Genomic DNA, 20,327 nt, shown 5'->3' on the forward strand with positions numbered 1-20,327 from the left:
CTAACTCTTCCAGTTTATCATCACCCTTCTTGAATTGTGGGCCCAGAACTGGACACACTATTCCAGCAGTGGTCACACCAGTGCCAAATGGTAAAATGACCTCTCTACTTCTGTTTGAGATTCCTTTGTTTATGCATCCAAGGATCACAGTAAGTCCTTTTGGCCAAAGTGTTGCACCGGGAGCTCACATTCAGCGTTTTATCCATCATGAACTCTTCAGAGTCACTGCTTTCCAAGATAGAGCCCCCCCAAGCATGAAAGTAAGGCCTGCATTCTTTGTTCCTTTGTCCATATTAAAACACATATTGTTTGCTTGCACCCAGTTTACCAAGCAATCCAGTTTGCTCTGCATGAGTGACCTGTCCTCTTAATTATTTACCACTCCGCCAATTTTTGTGTCATCTGCAAACGTTATCAGTGATGGTTTTATGTTTTGACAATTTGGTCACTTATTTAGGAGGGTTCTAATAACATCAGAATGCGGGACAAGATCTTTCTGGGATATAAATCATGTAAATGTGGATTTAGGACTCTAAACTTAGACACCCATTCTTGGAAATCTAAACCCACAGTTTTGCATATTTCCCTGAGTCTGACATAGCTCTTTAATTTTAGCATAGTCTGATCCATAATAATATTTGCCAGAAGTTTACCCTTTAGCGACAGAAAGTGTGGGGGGGGGGGAAATTATTTGCACAAACGGAATAGCAACAGATACTAAAAATAAATAACTGCAAGAACAAACACAGCCTGGCATTTGCTTTCTTATATGTTTTGACAGAGATCCATTTAGATATGTGAATGAATTGTTCACTCATGTAGAGCTAACAATAATTGGACTCCCCATAAGAAAAATACCTGGAAAAAATATGCCAAACCTATTTTTAACCATATTCATTGTCAGTAAATATTTACCTATATTTAGTCCTTTGTTAAAGGCATTCCTTTCAGGCTATACAAATGTTACAGTTACTAGAGTTATATGAATACAGCCATATTAATAACATGAAGCCTGACCCTTAGCTGGTATCAATCAATAACATTCCATTGACTTCAGTGAAGCTACACCAGTTTATACCGGCTGGTGATCTGGCGCAGGTATTCTATTTTCTACCCCAGAACAGGGAGAAATTTTCATCTCAGTATTCAGCTAGCTCCCCAAAACGAGGTAATTTAAAACAATAATCACATCACAGTTTGCTCAGTATGAACCGCTTTTGTTCGGAATAATTCCCTGTCACTTTAATTAGCATCCCAAATGGAAATCTTTTGTTTCCAGCCCTTACATACCACTGATTTGCAAAGAGCCCTTGGACTCCATCCCTGGCTCCCTTTTTGCACGTGGGTGGAAAATAACAAGATATCACTGACACACAGGCCGACAAATGGATAATGGAAGCCTAGATTCTGAGGTCTATAATTTTTAATAATTTTTAAACTAGCTACAAAATGTCAATCACGTCACAAACTGACAGGAGACAGAAAGAATTTTCATATTACATGCGGCAATGCTATTTATCTCACAGTTTATCTAGATTTCATTCGTGTAGGTTATTTTTTATTATTATTTTTCATTAAGTCAGCTACTAAACATCTCAGCGATTTGGTGTGCATAGCCCTAGGTAAGCAATAGAGAACTGTACTGATAACAAACCACACGAGGAGAGCGAGTCGTAAGATAGAGCCTTATAAAAATTACATCTCTTTGCATCGATTCCTATGGTAGTCGTTTCCTCCAAAAGATAAGTCTTCAAAAGCAACAGACAAACCCAATATATTACACCTATTTCTTTTTGCCTTTGACATATTTTCAGCCAAAGGTTCAATTTTACTGGCAATGATGAAATGGTGAGTGCCCAATCCATCTTTTTTTCCAGAATTAAAAAAAAAACTATCATGGTTAAAAACTGTATATATATCAACAAGAAAAAAGTGGCACGACTGCATACTTGCTGGTATAACACAGTCCCAATACCGAGCATGCTTTTGTTGTCATTTGTTGATGTGCTACTGCCATGGGAAAAGTCTTGTTTAAGTAGGAGTCTAGAGGTCTAGTTATTTCTCATGCATAAATGCATAAATCACATCACTTTTTAGTGCAATGCTTGTTATAGTTACATAATTCCACATTGTCTTATCATGAAATTATAACAACAGATGACAGCAATGGAGAACAGAAGACAGTAAGTTTAAGTGATACCCAAAGACAGAAGTATGGCAGTAGCTCTGTGGAATGTCACAGTTTTACAAGAACAATACTGTATATTTAAAGGTTTACAGCACAGTTAGCATTCCAACATGGTTGTCATTCAGCAAACATCATAAAAGAAAACGAAAAGAAAACAACCCGAGAGAGAGAGAGAGAGAGAGAGAGAGAGAGAGAGAGAGAGAGAGAGAGAGAATTGAAACAAACAAACAAACAAAAAAACCCAACCAAACAATCCCCCCCAAACTTCAAAGTGAGCTAGAGCCATCAAATCAGCACTATGTACAACCTTTGGAAAGAAAGGTCTCTAGAAAAAAAATAATTACAAGTATCATTTTTGGAAAGCTGACAAACTACACAGGACAACATTGACAATGGGGGCTGATATGTGCATGTGTGCAAACCTAGAAGGTAAATACCATGAGAAAAGCATGAAGAGACTGCCGTCTGGAACAGTGCTAAGAGGGAAATGCACTATGTGGCATTTAACCACTGCCCAGCATCTTTGTTGCACGTTGGTTGGCTTCATCAATCCTGGTTTTGTTGGAGTCAGCCTAGGGGAAAGGAAGGAAAGAAACAATTGATTACACAGCAGAGAGAGAATATCTGCTTTGCTAAATATGTAGTAGAGTATTTCACCGATCGGGGTCCTCTCTACTAGCTACCTCTCTGCTTCCTGATCCTGGCCAACTCAGGAAGGGGAAGCTCAGAAATACCATGGAATTGGCTGTTTTGTTTTTTGGGGCCCAGCAGGAAGACAGAGTAAATTATAGATTGTAGATTGACTTTAAACTGTGTGATTCTGTGACTAATAGAAATCACCTGTTGGCATGGAATTCCCACCCGAATTTGCAAGCCCAAGAGGTTCAGGTAAACTCCAGGTAAGCATCTTACATTTCAGGTTTTTGTCTGAGCTTTCAAATGCTAGGCCACATCCCTGGCGGGTGAGAACTGATGTAGCACCATTAAAGTGAATGCTAGGAATCTGACCCAGTTTGAAATTCATCCATCAACAATTGTAACAGATGTGCTGGTTTCCCCGACCGAAGGCTTCGTTGATCTTTGATATTATATAAGCATGTGGGATGCCATGGATCTGGGCTCTGTCCTGGCTGCACAATGATCTAAACCTTGTCCAAGCTGCCTAACAAGACTTTTGTTTTTGTTGCATTGGCAAAGCAGTGGAGAATCCATCGGGACAGAGAGCTAGATTGTCCTCTCATATAAAGCCAATGAGAAGAGACAGGTTTCTTTTGAAAATACATCAGATTGAATCCTCAGGCCAGAGCAGCCCTTGCTGCACTTGTGGTGGGAAGGGAATAGGAGGCATTAGGCCACCCTTCCACCCTTCCCACAAGATCCACTGGCACTGGTGCAAATTACAGCTACCTCAAGGCTACTCTAATTTTTACCAGCAGATAATAGCACAAATGGGAATTGAGAGAGACCAAGGATCTGCCCCATCAGTTCCACCATATGCTCTGGTGTCAGATGTATACAAGGACTTACAATGCTCCCAATCCTTTATTCCTCACATGTGGTTGCATCTCAAAATCCCATTGAAATCAATGGGATTGTCAGGCAGGATTAGGTCCACAAAAAGAAGCAAAAAGAAAAGATTTCTGGAGCCCCCTTGGACACTGGCTCTAAAAGAGATGCTGACACACTCCGTGCAACACTTTGTAGAGGGGTATATGTGGAGGAAAGAGTCCAGGAATACAGGTTTCACCATCTCGGAGCTAACTGGGATATCATTATAAGAACAGGATGGCAATTCCTTTTGAGAAATGTAAATATCATTTGAAATAATCAGACTGGATTTTATTGAATACAGGGGGTTAAATTCATCCTTCATACAATGTCATTGTTGTTCAGGGATGGATCTAGCCCAGTAATTTTGAAAATTAAACAACTCCCCTTTTTTTGGCACAGACACTCTTTTTTTAATCGGATCCCCCTTTGTCTCTGGATTGTAGTAGCTGCCCAAAGTCAGCTTTGGAGACAAAGGGGCATTATCTAAACTGAAGTCGACTGGCCCAGCTGTATCCAAGTGAATGTTGCTACTCCCACTGACACCAGCTGAGGATCTAGTCCCAAGTGTTCTTCAGTGTCGATAGACCAATGTATTAGGTATGGGAAGCAGGGCTGCCAGCTGGGGCTGTGTGTATTCCTGCAGGTTTTGTTGCATGACATAATCTTTAATTCAAGGTTAATCTTTAATCCCTGGAGCCTCCAGGTCAATCGGGGAGGGCTGGCAACACCCTGGGAAGGGTGAGAATGGCATTACTGCTCTGTTAGCATTCATTTCAAATGAGCAATTGTCCATTTCATTTTATTAGCTCGGTATTGTCTCAGTGTTGCTTTTCATGATGACTATCCTGGTATCAGTATGGGGACACGTTTCTGTCATTTCAAGGTCTGGTCCTGCTCTCATTGGGTCAATGGGAGTTTTGTCTGTCATCTGTGTGGCCAGAGAAGTGGGACCTGGGTTTATAAAGATTTCTGTATAAAACAAAACCTGGTGGAAAAATTGGTGATGCAGTCTGAAATAGTGGGTCTTTCTGGAGCCTTTTTCTAGCTCATTCCCAGGTACAAACACTCTGGGGAAGAGAACTTTTACCTCGCCTGAACAAACCAACCCCCCCCCCTCCCCTTATGATTCTCCTGAGCAGAGGCTAGAGCAATGGGTTCTAGGCCTGGCTCTGCCACTAGCTGGCTGGCTGTCCTTGGGCAAGTCACTTCCTTTCTCTGTGCTCAGTTTTCAAAGCTGCAAAATGGGGATACAGATAATCCAGTGAGCTAGATGAAAAGGCACTGAATAAAAGGTATAGTAATAATAATAGTAATATAGTAATAAAAGAATAAAAGAGGTAGTGTTATTTTACCTCCTCTGTAAAGTGTTATATCAGAGCTAGGTATTGTTTGTGTTTCTGCACCCCTGATAAAGTTGAGCCATTAATATTAGACTCATCACCATTAAAATTTTTAGCCTTTATAATCTGATAATGACACAATAGTATTCCTTATATGTTATAGGTTAGAAAATGCCATGAATACTCAATAACATTAATGCCTTACTCAGGCAATTGTGAAGATTTAATGGAGAACACTGTACCTATCTTTTTGGAAAATGAATTAATATTTCTGTGGTTTGTCTTTGTTTGTTAGCATCTACTCTGTCTCCAATTTTCTGTGGCATAAAAAATACGTTTCACTGAATTTGAGAGGTAAGTACAGTTATCCCCTTTTTACAGGTGGGGAAACTTAGGCACAGAGCGACACAGTGACTTGCCCAGACATGGGCCTTTCAAGTTCTTTTTAAAAGTGGCAAAATGGATAGGCTGATCATCTTTTCTTTAGTGTTTGCTGCCTTGTGTCCCATAATTGATTTGAAAGGCTATGAAGAAAGATATTTTTAGTACAGTAGTGAATGCAGTGCTACTTTATGCAGTGTTTTATCTGTGGGCCAGCCCCTCCACAAGTGTAAATCTGCATAGGTCCTTTGATGTCACTGGAGCATTTGTACTGGATGCGGATTTGGCCCCAGGTATCTCTGGATATCTGTGTTTGTTCATGACAAATGGTGACTCTGTTAGAATGGCGAAAGACCATGAACAGTTTTCCATTAAGTAACAGGAACAATGCTGGGGCAAGGTTATATTTCATTGAAGATGAAGGCATGACAGTCTACTTGAAAATGGTAAAGGCCATGGGTGGCCATTGAACTCAGTGGGAGTCTTACAGTTGACCTCAATGGGAGCAGAGGTAGGCCAAAGCAGAGCACTTTTGAAAACCCCACCCCATATTTATGGCTCATTGTCACCTGAAGTCCTCTGGAGAATGTGTCAAATCTCCAGGATGTTCCTGAGTTTTTATATCTGGATGTCTGACTTAAGAGAGGGAAAGAACAAAGGCTTTTCTTTACCATGCTCCGTAACTGGATAGGTCAGTCAAGAGCTCAGTCCTCTTAGGTAGCTCCAGGTTGCTCACAGATCCAGCTTAAGTCCAGTGCCATATAAGCACCCAGAGCTGGCATGGCTGTGAACCTCTGTTTTTACAGAGAGTGGCAGCAGGGGGATTTTTAATTACTCCAAGTGATCCAGGCTGCAGTTTCCTATCTCCTCTGAATGAAAGCACCTTCAGCAACACCGTGACCATATCACTAGGACAGACCATTAGTCCATTATTGACTCAGGGGGAAGAGTCCTCCCTACTGAATTACCATTACCACTACTAGGAGCACCCAGGTTTTCCCTCGAAGTTGACCTGATCCAGCTTTGCTGGCCTTAAATCTCATAGCTTGAAGTAATGTCAGTAGGGTTAGAGGGAATGATATCGGTACTGTTCCTTGGTTGTTTTCATGAGCCAAGGACTTGGTCAATTTAAGGCTCCATTATTTTCTCTTGATCTGGAGTACGGAGTTAACATGATATATTTGTGTGATGCGTGTACCCTGATGAGCTGGGTGGTAGCATATTTTGCTGTATTGGTCTGTATTGCAGGTATTTGGTTAGAATGAAGGAACACGCTATGGATGGGAAATGGCCTCTAGTGACAATACTCTTTAAGGAAGGATGTTGGGAATTTACACAGAGCTTGGTGCACAGTGAACACCGCCTCATTTTACCTTTTCAAAAATATGACGCTTGCTCTGTGAGCATGGTGTGCAGATCCACTATTCAGAAGCACACAGGTCAGCGTTTTCAGCCAAATGCTGAGAAGCCAAGAATCCTGCCAAGTCAGTGCTCTACCTCCGGCTGGATTTAAACATCTGTGTTAGACTACAACATAGCTTCTTAAACTATGTACAGTGTTGTACAGCTAGCTATGTAAGAGGTTTGCATGGAGGGCCATTCCTCATCTGGTATAAATCCGTGTAGGTGAAATAACTCCTGAACTACATCCATTTATACCAGCTAAAGATCTGACCCACAGGGCTTTATCTACACAAAGTGCCTAGTCTATGTTTTCAACATCAGTCAGGATATTTTCTAAGCAAGAACTGGATCCAGCCCAGCAATGGGATATTCCTAGCTAGTATTCAGTGCATTGTCACGTCCCATAGGCACAAATGCCACACACCAATATTTCATCTGTATTAAATCACCTACTGGTAAGGCTATGTCATGCTACTGTTGTCTGCTAGCATGTGCTTCTGCACTTCATCTAAAAAAACACTTGTGTGCTATGCCTCCCATTTCCAAGACAGATATGACCCATGCCCGTGCAATACTGCGATCCCTTCTGCTATCACAGATAGGCAATTTTCATTCAACATTGAGCTGAATATTAGCAATCTCCTAATGCTGCATATCAGGTTTCCTCACTCCAGAAGTGTGAAGCTTTACAAATGGTGCCGTGAGAATGGTCATGCCTTTCTCAGTGTATCCCAGCTCCTTTTCTTTATAAAGTTTAGATTTCTGGTCTGAAGAAAATGTGTCCTGACTCACCCTGATGTCTATCACAGGTGCAGTTACTGTCATCAAACCATGAGGCCCTTCATTCATTGCTTCATGGGCTTGCAATCTGACAAGGAACGTCACAAAGTGCTACTTGTCCCCAAATGTCAGGGTGCAGGAACAGTTTGTATCGTGGGGGTGCTGAGAGCCATTGAACCAAACTGTCAACCCTGTATTTAATGGAAACTACTTCAAGCCAAGGGGTGCGGCAGCACCCCTAGTTCCAGCACCTATGCCTGACATGCGTACATTTTGCACTGGGCTCTCTGATTTAGTCAGTGGAAAAGCACATGTAGCCTATTGGCCCCCCATAAGAGGAGGTTCAATAGTGCAAGTTATTCTGGCTTAGGTCAGAATTAACTCCTTGGGCCAGATCCTCAGCTAGTGTAAATCTCCGTTGAAGTCAATACAGCCACAGCGACTTACACTGCCGCAGTTCTGCCCCCTTATTTTTCTTTCAGTGCCTTTCAGGAGATCTGCCAATACAAAGGTAGGAACTATGTGGCTCTTCGGATATGAGGCTGCTAATGGATTCTTAGTTAAGCATGGAAGTTGCTGTCAGCTCTTTGAAAGTAAAAAGAGACCCAAACTCCAAAGATCTGCAATACAGGTCTGGTGTTGGACTGGTGGCCCTGACTTTTTAGCAGGCATGGTTTTAATAGTGATTTCAAATGTAATATTTATTATTTGTATTGTAGTAGCACCCAGAAGCCCCAATCAGGGAGCATGGGCCCTTGTGTGCCAGGCACTGTGTACAATGAAAAGACAGACCCTGCCTCAAAGAATTAACAATCTCAGGTTCAGATGAGATGTATGGGTGCCATCACCATGCTAAAAATGAGGCCCCAGTCTCCTTTATGGGAGTTATTCCCATGAAAGAAGATGGGGATTCTAGGTCTTTCATGGAGTTTCCTTCTAATTCTTCCATTGGAAAGGGAGAGGGGGAATTTAATCTCCCCTACCCTGGAAGTGCTAGAGGGTTCAGCCTTCATTGCCCCCACCCGCCCCCGGTCAAATCTGCAGATCTCTGAGGACTTCTGCATTGCAATGCACCCTCCTCCCCCAATCCCCAAGCTCCTGCAGGAACCATATTGAGCTGTGCTGTCTCCCAACTGCTGCTGCCCCAGCACAGAAGGGCCAGCAGCACAAGTTACTGGAGACTCTTCGGCACCATGCTCTGCTTGGTCCTAAGGATTTTTTTTTGGCGGGGGAAGGAGGGAGGACAGAGATCTGCCAGCTCCCAGACCCAACTCCCTCTTCCCAGAGCCAAAAATATGGGTCTCTGCAGAGTAACTTAGATGAAGGTTTCTAACCATCAGAGGAGTGAAGTTCTGGAACAGCCTTCCAAGGGGAGCAGTGGGGGCAAAAGACCTATCTGGCTTCAAGATTAAACTTGATAAGTTTATGGAGGGGATGGTATGATGGGATAACATGATTTTGGCAATTAACTGATCTTTAAATATTCATGATAAATAGGCCCAATGGCCTGTGATGGGATGCTAGATGGGGTGGGATCTGAGTTACTACAGAGAATTCTTTCCTGGGTATCTGGTGGTGAATCTTGCCCATATGCTCAGGGTTCAGCTGATCGCCATAAATGGGGTCAGGAAGGAATTTTCCTCCAGGGCAGATTGGAAGAGGTCCTGGGGGTTTTTCACCTTCCTCTGTAGCATGGGGCACAGGTCACTTGCTGGAGGATTCTCTGCTTCTTGAAGTCTTTAAACCATGATTTGAGGACTTCAATAGCTCAGACGTAGGTGAGAGGTTTATTGCAGGAGTGGGTGGGTGAGATTCTGTGGCCTGCATTGTGCAGGAGGTCAGACTAGATGATCATAATTGTCCCTTCTGACCTTAATATCTATGAATCTATAAGGGTCTTTGTGGGTTGGAGGTGGGGAATTGGCAGGATGCTGCAGGCGAAGGCTTGCAGAGAGGGCTGGGGGGCATTCCATCTGGCACTGCCTGCTGGGCAATGTGACTTGTTAGGATTAGTATGGAAAAGTTGTTAGTCCAAGAGGTAAGTCAGCCCTCACCTTCTCCATGATCCTGTCAATTTGGCGGTTCTGTGTGTCAATCTCGTTGCCCATATCCAGGGCCATGTGACGGAGATTTCCAATGATGCCGCTGACCTGCTCAAGGTTTTCGTCCATTTCGCCTTCTCGGTCATCATTTGTTACCCTATGAGGGAACACACAATTCTTTTGAGTGGTGATGGACTCAACCAGTCTGGGTACGTATACAGCTATCCAGCGGCCCTTGTCCATTCAGCCCTGCCAGCTACTACCCATCCCTACATCTCCCTTCACTTTGGAGCTATTCAACCTTCCTCTGGGCCATTCACCATCAACCAAGCTAATCCTGCCACTGCCAGAAGTACTGACAGATTAAGTCTGGGCTTAACACAGCAGTGTTATCTTTAGTGGTGGTTCTTCTGAGCATTGCTATTCTTGGATTTGAGGTTTTGCCTATGAGTGAACAGAATATTTGGGAGCTACCTGTGGGCTGCTGACAAGGAGATCCCATCTACCTGCTCTGAGTTACCTAAGCCTAACTCATGATGAAAGTGCTGATCTGGCAGATTTGAGACTAATCGAGCACGACGAGGAGCAGTCTCATGTCTGAAACTTTTGGCTTAAATGATGAATTTTTAAGTAATTAAAAAAATAAACAAGTGCATCAATTTCTCTTGGATTCATCTGCTTTAGTATAAATTCCCTGTTGCCCCCATTAATCCCATCTGGAGTTTGCAGTTTAAAGAGAAAATTCTAGCTGGTGGCGAGCAGACTCTGCAAAAGAACTCAGCCGTTAAATCTTGAATTATGCATCAGCTCTAATAGTTGGCCAGTTATGCAGGGAGTTACTGGTCAGTGATTCAAACATTGGAAAAAGTTTGGCCCGCTTGGAAAGTCACTGCTTTTCACCATCTCATGTGTTTCTTACAAAAGGTGGCAGATGGATAACCCTGAAGACAGATGTCTTCTGTTTATCTGCAGAACAAATAGAACAGCAGCGTAAGCTTCCCCTGTGATATTCCTCCACTGCGCCACATACCTGACTTGGAGGGGCTGCCCTCTAGGGGTGAAAAGGTAAATGGCAGTCTTCGTGTACTTAAATGGCAGCTGGGTCCCATTGTGGTCAGCATCATAGAATCATAGAATATAGGGGTTGGAAGGGACCTAAGGAGGTCATCTAGTCCAACCCCCTTGCTCAAAGCAGGACCAACCCCAACTAAATCATCCCAGCCAAGGCTTTGTCAAGCCGGGCCTTAAAAACCTCTAAAGACAGAGATTCCACCTGTCCCACATCCTCCAGTCCCATCATAGTACACACATCTCCCTTCATCACAGCATCCAAAAGGTGAGTGGTTAGTAGTTAACAGAAGAATATTTACCTATTAATCCAGTTACCTCAGTCTTCATAAAGCAAAGCTTTGCATACTGGTAGGCCATTCTGTGGAGCAGCTGTCATTATGACCTTGACTGATAGCATTGACACCTACATATCAGTTTTATAGACACTATAATCAATATTTCCTTACCGCTGTCTCCTTAGCTAAAAGAGAAGGTTAGCAGGTGGGAAGCCAAGTCAGCACATTTTCCTGGTACCAGTGGATTTCATTTCAGCACCACATACTCAGAGGTGGCCATTACATGGCAACATTTACCTGCAGTTAGTGCACCACAGGATCCCAGATACTGCACTTTGGCCCCGGTTCAGCAAGGGGCCTCAGGATGCACATAACTTTAAGCTTTGGGTAGTTCCACAGAAGACAACGGCACCCCTCATGTGCTTTAAGTTATGTACTTGCTTGAGGGCCTTGTTGAGTGGGAGACTGCACAACTATTTGTTTAGAGAGCATGTCCATCGCACGCAGTGTGAGCCTTCCACTCCAGGCTGACAGACTGGGGCTGGTGGGGTGCCCTGGTCCCACCCTAAAGCAAGCTGTGCAGGTGTTTCACTGCAGGCTCTGGAGCCTAGGGAGGGGCGTGGACATCAGAGCCCATGCTCCAGCCTCTGGCCCAAGCTACCACTTCACAGTGCTGTCTACACAGCCATTCTTGCAGCGCTAGTGTGAGCACCGCTAGCCCAAGCCTGTCCACCCAGGCTGGGAGGTTGGGTGTAGACCTACCCTTCGATAAAAAATAAGAGGTTTTAAATTAGGTGGTGTACTCCAGTGCTGATGCTCAATGATAACCATTAGGTATCTTGGAACAGTAATAATAAATTGGCATTTATAGGACACTTTTCATCTTCAAAGTAATTTGCAATCATTAATTACTTAGACCCCTCCCCCCCTTTTTTTTGCATAGTGTTGTGTCCATGCAGAAGCCCGTTAAAGTCAATGGGGACCATGTGGGCACAAAAGTCCACCCAGGGTCAGTGCCTGAGTACTAGCAACTCCTTGGTCAAGTAATTATCATTCATCCCATTTTACAGCTGGGGAAACTAAAGGAGAGAGATTAATGGCCACTGTTTCAAGAGGCCACTCAGTGTGGGTACATAGGGCCTGATTTTCAGATCAGCTGAGCACCCACAAGTCCAGCTGAAGTCAACAGGAGCGGCTGGTGTTCAGCACCTCTGAAAATCACACATCAGGTGGATGTGAGCACCAACTAATCAGTAGAAAATGTTGGCTTAAGTAACCTCCCCAGTGCCACAGAGCGAATTAATGAAGAATACAGGATTTCTGACCATCTGGAAGAAATCTAAATATATCAGCACCAGGGAAAATAGAAAGAAAACTGGATAACAAGGCTTACCTGCGGATAAAGCCACCGCTGATGGCCATCTGCTCCCGCTCATCCACAACACGTGCAGGCTGGCTGGCTACAACCCCATCTTGATTATTCCCCCAGGCTTTTTTGTAAGCATCACTTGATTTAAGCCTATGCAAAAAAGAGGGTGAGCAACAAAGCACCAAGTAGAAAGAGACAAGTGCAAAAATCTTTACTTCTCCAAGCTACGAGCTACATCAAGCAAATGAGTTTTAAGATAGAGGGGCATTTATCGTATACCGATATATCATAAACCTCAACAAAACTTTTTTTTTCACTGCCACAACAACTAGAGTGCTCCGAGATTTCGTTTCCAATAGAGCGAATTGCAATGGTCAAGTCCGCAACTTTGCACACTGGGTTTTCGAACAAAATAAAACAAGAATAAAAATAACGATAACAGGGAGACCATTCAATTGCATTACAGCAACAGGTGTGTATATCGACATAAGACACAGAGAACACACTGGCAGACAGACATAAAAACAAAACTGCCAAATATAGTGTGTACATCACATCACAGCAACACACTGGCTTAGAGAAAAATAGAGTAGGTGAGATTTTAACACATTCTCATGCAAAAGAGTCCTTTTAAAAATATCGTGGCATTGTGGGCATCTCAGGCCCTAACCTGTCCAATGTTGTTTCAAGTATATAGCGTTGTTGGAGGAGGGGCTTGTTTTTAGCGTTTGCATCACAGTGAGTGTAATTTCATTAGATTTCTAAATAATATATCGGTACTTGAAAATAGTAACCATACATCGACCGTTGATGTACAAACCTTTGTCCACAGAGACAAAAAGTAAAATAGGCAGAAGTGGGATGAGCGCAGGAGAAAATAAATACAAGCAAACTAGCATCAGAAAGGGAAATTTCTCTACACTTTCTTCATGCACCAGCTACAGGCATGAATAAGAAGTGAAGCATTCTCATTAAGCACAACTACCCCCGTGGTTCATCATACTCTTAATGCACCAGCAGTAACAGCCTTCACAATGAGCAATGCCCAGGCAAAAATAGATCTTGGTCTTCTTCAGGAACTTGAAACCTCAGGACTTAAAAAAATTGCCTTCCAACAGGTCATTTCTTTAGCTTATGCAAACTTTCCCAGAGCCATTTTTGACTGAGCTGCCATGATGAGAAAAATTAAAATCCAGGCATACCAGCAGTGGCAGATATTAAGATGTGCAGCATACTTTGGGTTGTTCTGACACTAAAGTGATCATGAGCTTTTTTGGGTTTGTAACCAAAGAATTTCATTTGGTTCCCGAAATTGAGCCTGTTTTCAGCCAAGCTCTTGGGAATGACAAATTCCAATTTCCCTGTTCTGCACACGCCTATGACTGTGTGTAAGAAACAGCCTTGCAGCTTGCACTTTTGTAGAGGGAGTGAACACACTTTAAGATGAATTGGGGACGTTACGGAAATAAGCTTTAGATACTCCCATCATGTAATTCTACTCTCCCTGGAGCTGCCAGGAATTTGTTTTGTGCAAAGATGAGTTACATACCAAAAGGGTATTAATAAAACACCATTGAAGGGGATTTTTCTGGAGAGTCATCAATTCTGCTGTTTTTACCTCTTAGAATTTAGTAAGACAAAAGAAATTGAGGGTTTTTTGCTATGTGAAATGTATGATACATTATCGTTTCTGGAAACGATTTAGGGAAATGTCTCTAAACAGGGCTAGTGATTATCACCCCAAATGCTGCACATAGTTATTGCTATGCACTTTCTTTTAGACACATGCAGAGAGTAAGAGATCTCCAGTGAGTTCTTATATCCCACCCAGAGCCTGTTCCCACACTTTTTGTGCATGCCAACCTCCCACCCAAAATCAATGGGTGAAATCCTGGCCCTATTGCGGCCAATGGAAGTTTTAACATTGACTTCAATGGGGCCAAGATTTCACCCAACGAGAATTCTGGCTGCTAAAGGAATGTGGAAATGGGCCCTAAATTAGAACACATGGTTCATTTAATGTTATTTCCATGTAGCAGGGAATTATTATATGTGAAAGTGTCTCCTCATATATGGCTACCCGGGAAAAGGAATTGTGGGAATATGTTGTAGTGTTGTTAGTATTTAGGACCGTATGGATTTTTCTTCCTGCCGAACATCACTTCTAAGAACAGTCGCCCTTTCTAAAGCAGTTGATTCCTGGCTTGATATCTGTGAGAACTGCCTCTAAAAGCAATATGAGACCAATTCTGCAGCCTTAAAAGGTGAGTACCCCCACTGAATGGTAGTATCACTTGCTTATTGAGCCACTCATGTCATGGCTGCAGGTCTGGGACCATGTGTTATTTTGAAACAGTAATCTCAATTAGTAGCAGAGTGACACCTTTAAAAACTAATATGTACCACCCCAAAAACCTGCAGGACCCTTTCAATATGCACTCAGGAGAGTCCATGGTACTGCCATCACCATGAAGTGGTAAATATTTGAGGGCCAAATTCTCAGGCTGTGTAAACTGATACAGCTCCAATGGAGCTAAGCTGACTCACACCAGCTGATGATCCGCTTTGAGTTTTTAATGGCTTTCCCAACCGTTCGTACACTCAAAAAGTCAAGATTTACTGCAATATCCCATGGGATTTTCTGTATTCAAAGGGGTCCCTTGTGGCATAGGGTTTGCAGAGGATTCCCTCCCCAACAGGAAGCTCCAGAGGCATTGTTCCTATCTCGGGTACAATGACTCCAGGAGAGCTGGGAAAATGTGGCTGCTGATCTACCTCGTGAAAGGAAACAGCATATGCTCCTTCCCTGCAGCTCCACACCCCACTGCAGAGGGGAGGCAGAGCTAGAACCAAGACTCCACACCAGTGCTACAGTCCAAGTGACAGGTAGCCCCTGCATAGGGCATATGCGTGTGTATGTGTCTCCTTGAGTTCTCTCCCCAACACCACCTTGTGCACCCAGGCAGGGTTAGACACACTCTGGGGCAACACCGGAGAGGGTATTTATACCTTGGTGCAGCAAATCAGAGTAAGAAAATTGACTTTTAAAGCTCAACCACTGCTTTTATGTCCCGTTCCCCTCTCCCAAACAAATATCAGTATTACATTTCCTCTCAAGAAATTAACTTTAAAAGAAACGGCGATTGCTAAGAGAAAAATGCCAATCCTGCTGTTCTTACTCAGGGAAAATTCCCAGGGAATTCTAGGAGACTTTTGACCAGTTTTGCCTCAGTAAGAATAGCAACATGATAAGACCCCAGTTGTGAACTAAATCAAGCAGCTGTGCCCCCCAAAAGACTGTAACATGGTATAATAACCCCACTCTCAGTGAAATCTTTGGGTTGGTTAATTATAAATGTATTCTCCATAACCCTCTATTCTCAATAACCTTCAAATTGCCTGACTGCATGCTAGGTCTTTTATCCATCGAGAAATCTGGTCTTTCCAGTGTATTTCCTCGCTTCCTTACCCCCACAACCACATATCATATTTTTATGCTGCATTTGAAACAAGCTTCGTTGTACTTGGATAAGAGTTTCATTTGAGTGTGATGGCATGCAAGCGAACTAGACACATTTCAACATTTCTGCTTAGTGTACGCTCTACCCAACGGAGAGAAATTTGGCACAACCACTAAAATTTGATTCTTTACAACAAGATGGTAAATACTGTAGGTTGGGATCAAATTGCAAAACATCATGTCTCTTTCAATATCATGTCAAGGGAGATATCTGCTGAGCAATGAGAAGATAGTGATTTCTCTTCCATAATTATTAGAGATATATGTCCCAAATGACCTCTTCTGCATGTTTGAGCTATGAGTCTTAAAAACTTTATTAAGCTTGATCATGACAACATGTGTTTTAAAATTTAGGGTCTCCAGAAAAAAACAGCCCTGATGTTACCATGATTTTTGTCAACTAGGTAGTAGACCCACGGAGTACACTTTCTGTAAAATGTTGAAACTTTTATCATTAAAAGGTTTTTACAGTAAAGCTTTCACTGCAGTATGCCTGATTTTAATGTATCTACAGTAATTCCCACTGAATTGTCTACACTATGAGATGAATGCATTGGAACCAGAATCGTTCTATCTGCATGCCACATGCTCATCCTGTCCATGTGCCTAGCAAGGATGAGCGTCACAAGGCTTTCAAGATTGGCCTTGAGTGCTCAAAAAGATTCAGGCAGGCAGGCAGCACCTACTTGTTACATGGACAGACACAAAGACCACAGAATTTTCCTAGGTCCGTCAAATTCTTTTCTGCTTCTTTCATGTCCTTATTGATTTGGTCCATTCCCTCTTCGATGCGTTCCAGTTGTTCTGATTAAACACAAGTATTTTATCCCCACAGAATGAAGCAGATGGAAAAGGACAAAGAAAAAAAAGACAAAAAACTTCAGACATTCACTGTGACAAAAAACTGGACATCACATAGCAGAGCCGGTACCCAGTACCTACTTGTTACAAGGACATATGAAAAGGCCACAGCATTTCCCTAAATCTTTTAAATTTTTCTCAGCCTCCTTCATGTCTTGGTTGATATGGTTCATGCCTTCTTCAACACGATCGAGTTGTTCTGGTCAGGACAAAGGGATGACAGCATGGAATGAATTGTATTTTTGTTGCTTGTTTGTTTGTCTTCAACAGAACATGAAAAATGACCATGGGAAACTGAATTAATAGCAATATTACAATGCATTAATCTGGGCTGATGCATTGCTGCTGGGATGTATGCCAAGCTAGATGCTGAAGTATGATGCCTTTTACTAACATGAGTAGAGTAAAGCAAAACAAAGCAAAAAAAAGAGAGAGATGTTTGAAATATATTAAACAAGATGTAATGATGTAGAAAGAAAACACTATCATAATCCTGAAAGTCCAGAAACATAATACAGTACATCCACTTACTAAGACACCAATGACATCCAAGAGAAAGAGAGAGATAGGGTTATCATCTTGCATTTATGTGCATTAATAAAAGAGAGCGTCTCATTCAATGGACAATACCTTAATTACTTACACTTACAAATGCCTTTGAATTAGATGATTGACAATGTACCTGGTTTGATTTGTGGGTGAGTAAGTGACGGAATAGTTAGTAATGAAGTTAGGGGTGGGTATGAGCTGTCAAGTTAAGACCTATGTCCAGGTACACATTTTTGCAGAGACTGGGACAGTTGAGATCCAGAAACTTGGTTCTGGTCCATTTCTAATCAGAAAATTCTTATCTCTGGGATTCTGTTGTAAGTCAGTAGTAATGTCACTGGGGTCAAGGGAGTTATGCAAATCTAGAGACCTGGACCAATGCTCATTGAAGGTAATGGAAAGATTCCAGTTGACCTCAATGGGCTTTGTATTAGGCCCCTCAATGAAGTTCACAACAATTTGTTATGCCACTTTACTTCCATTTATTTTAATGGAGTTACTCCAGATTTGCATTAGAACTAGTGAGCAAAGTATCCAGCCCAATAGCGCGGTTTATACAGACACTATGCTGCTTCACTGACATCAATGGAATTTTTGGTGACACTTGGGCTGAATTTGCTGCACCTTTTTCTTGGTGACTCTGTGGCTGAGAATAATTTCACATAGTAATTTCTTCACTGAAACTAAAGCTGAAAAGAAAAGGTCCAAAGCAGCAATATGCAGTAACGTAAAATCCTAGGCCCAGATCTTTAGGTGCTGCAAATAGTCATAACTCCATTGAGATCCTGGATCTTAACTTTGACTTCAACAGAGCTATACCATTTTGCACCAGCTGAGGTTCTGGCCTTTAGTTTTGTTTTAAAGGGAAAGAAGTGTCATGTGTCGAACAAAAATTACTTAGGGTGCTATTTTAGTCCATCAAAACTTTTAGTCAATTGAAGCAAGCCTGGTTATACACAAATAAGGAATGATTAACCATGGTTAAACTGGTTAAATTCGCACTTCCTGCACTGGATAGAGAAAATACATCCAGACATTTCCGTGTGTTAGATCTGAGGGGAAAAAAAGGACTAGAGAACACAAAAGTGCAATAGAAGTGCAATGTGATGCCTGAACTTATATGGACCGTGTCAACATACAAATAATATATTTTAGAAACAAGAGCCCAGTCATGTCTCCACTGAAGTCAGTGGAAATCTTCTATTAGCTTCAGCGGGAAAAAGAGCAGACCTCTTTTCCTCCTTGGGTTTCTGATAACACTTTGAGATTAAGGTTTTCAAAGCTTCGTAGGGTATTTGGATGCCCATTTCCCATTACAATTAACTTAATGTATTTTAATTAATTTTAATGGGAGTTGGGCATTTTACTCACGAGGGGCTTTGAAAATCTCAGCTCCAATTATTTAAGAAAGAATTCTAAACACTGAATTTACCATTCAGTATTTACACTATTTAAGTTTTTTTAATTTGAAAGTGAAAATGGGTGTGTCAGCAGGCTGTATGTTGGTTTCACTTTTCTTGGTCTCATCCCCTATCAGTATGTTCATGTGTTTGGGTTCCCAGTGGTGCAGGAAACTGTCTGAATGAATCTTAATTAAACCCTACATTTTGGGGCCTAAATTACCTGACAGTGTTCTTTAGAAGGAATACACTTCAGAGGGTTCAAGAGTTAAACATTGATGTGAAAACCTGAGCAACATATTTCACCTGCTTTGTCAAATAAAATTGTTGAATGAAGAACCAAAAATAAAATGGGTGTTTTGCTTTGAGAAACAATATAATTTTGATGTTGAGGCTTAACAGAAACTTTGATCTGACAATTATCATTAGACTCCTCACATACTGAACTTAACTATCTTACTTGATCATCAGTTTTGTCTTAAAGTGGTACTTTGGTCTGAAAAGTGACCATATGATGTAAATATGGCATTTCTGCTCACCCATTCTGCTCCCTGGGTATTCAAAGTCCTACCTGCTGCTGCTGACTATTTGGCTAATACTCTTTAGCTTGGAAATAGCCCTTGCAGCTGTGGGAGTTTGAGCTGGATTCTATTCTGACTCATGCATCATAACGAAAATTGCTAGCTAAGTCCCAGTTATGGGTTACTTATTACTGGTTTTGATGAAACAACTGGACTTGCTGATGCCAGACGGGGGTCAGTTAGAAGAATCATCTTTTTACTTGAAAATGTTGGGAGAGGCAATCCCTACAGAACCTTGTGGTGCCATTTTTACAGTTACTTTTCACAGGATACCTGCATATATGTTCGCAACATAATTTGACCAGTAGAAAACACTGGGTTCAATCCAAGGCAGCAAGGGTCAATCACAGATCAAATATGAATGATGGACCTTGAGAATGATCCTCATGCAGGCAAACACCCTCTGAAGTCAAGAGTAGGATGGGGCCTTTGAACTTTTACTCCCAATAGATTCCCTGTGATGTTCCCCATAGTGTCCAGGTTAGGCAAGGCTTAATTGGAGGGTGTATTTTACATGGCTCAAGGATTTATCTTTAAATTATACTTCTCACCTCAGCTCTGCTTTAGTTTATCATTCTTCTGTATTTGTGAGTGTGCTGCTGTTTGTGATTTCACTTGATGGCAGCCTTCATCAGAGCTTATGCTATTCCTGAGGAACAAGGGGATGCTCAGGCAACCTATCTTCCATTAAGGGAAACCTCATCAGTCCGAAAAGCCTGTATTGCACTAGTAGCCCATCCGTCTAGACATCTGGCTGCTCCTTCTAAAACTACTTGTTTAATTTAAATGCAGTAGGCCAGATTTTTAGCTGAATTAAATCAACATAACTCCCGAGGCTTCAATGGAGCAATGCCAGTTTACACAAGCTGAAGGTCAGGCCCCCTGGCAAGACTGATAAATAGACTCTTGATCAGGATCACCAATACAATGGAATAAAAGTGAAGTGGGGTTATTGTGGATTACATTGGTATAACAGAGATCAGAATCTGGCCCAGACTGTTTTTTTTTAATTGAT

At 42.1% G+C, this 20,327-nt stretch overlaps 1 protein-coding gene across 2 annotated transcripts in view; it reads right to left on the reverse strand.

The window, feature by feature from the left end:
- Positions 1-1,390: 1,390 nt before the first annotated feature.
- The window catches only part of SNAP25 (synaptosome associated protein 25), a 92,422-nt gene continuing 73,485 nt past the window's right edge, over positions 1,391-20,327 (reverse strand). The window contains exons 5-8 of one of the 2 annotated variants that reach the window (XM_038396950.2): positions 16,608-16,725; positions 12,426-12,551; positions 9,699-9,843; positions 1,391-2,760 (exon numbers count right to left, since the gene is read on the reverse strand). In XM_038396950.2, coding sequence (XP_038252878.1) covers positions 2,692-2,760; positions 9,699-9,843; positions 12,426-12,551; positions 16,608-16,725 — 458 coding nt within the window. In that variant the 3' untranslated portion in view covers positions 1,391-2,691. Of the gene's footprint in view, positions 2,761-9,698; positions 9,844-12,425; positions 12,552-16,607; positions 16,726-16,863; positions 16,982-20,327 lie in introns of both variants that reach the window. The other variant, XM_038396951.2, reaches the window with a different exon arrangement.

The sequence above is a fragment of the Dermochelys coriacea genome, chromosome 3 (assembly GCF_009764565.3).
Source record: "Dermochelys coriacea isolate rDerCor1 chromosome 3, rDerCor1.pri.v4, whole genome shotgun sequence".
Classification (NCBI taxonomy): Eukaryota; Metazoa; Chordata; order Testudines; family Dermochelyidae; genus Dermochelys; species Dermochelys coriacea.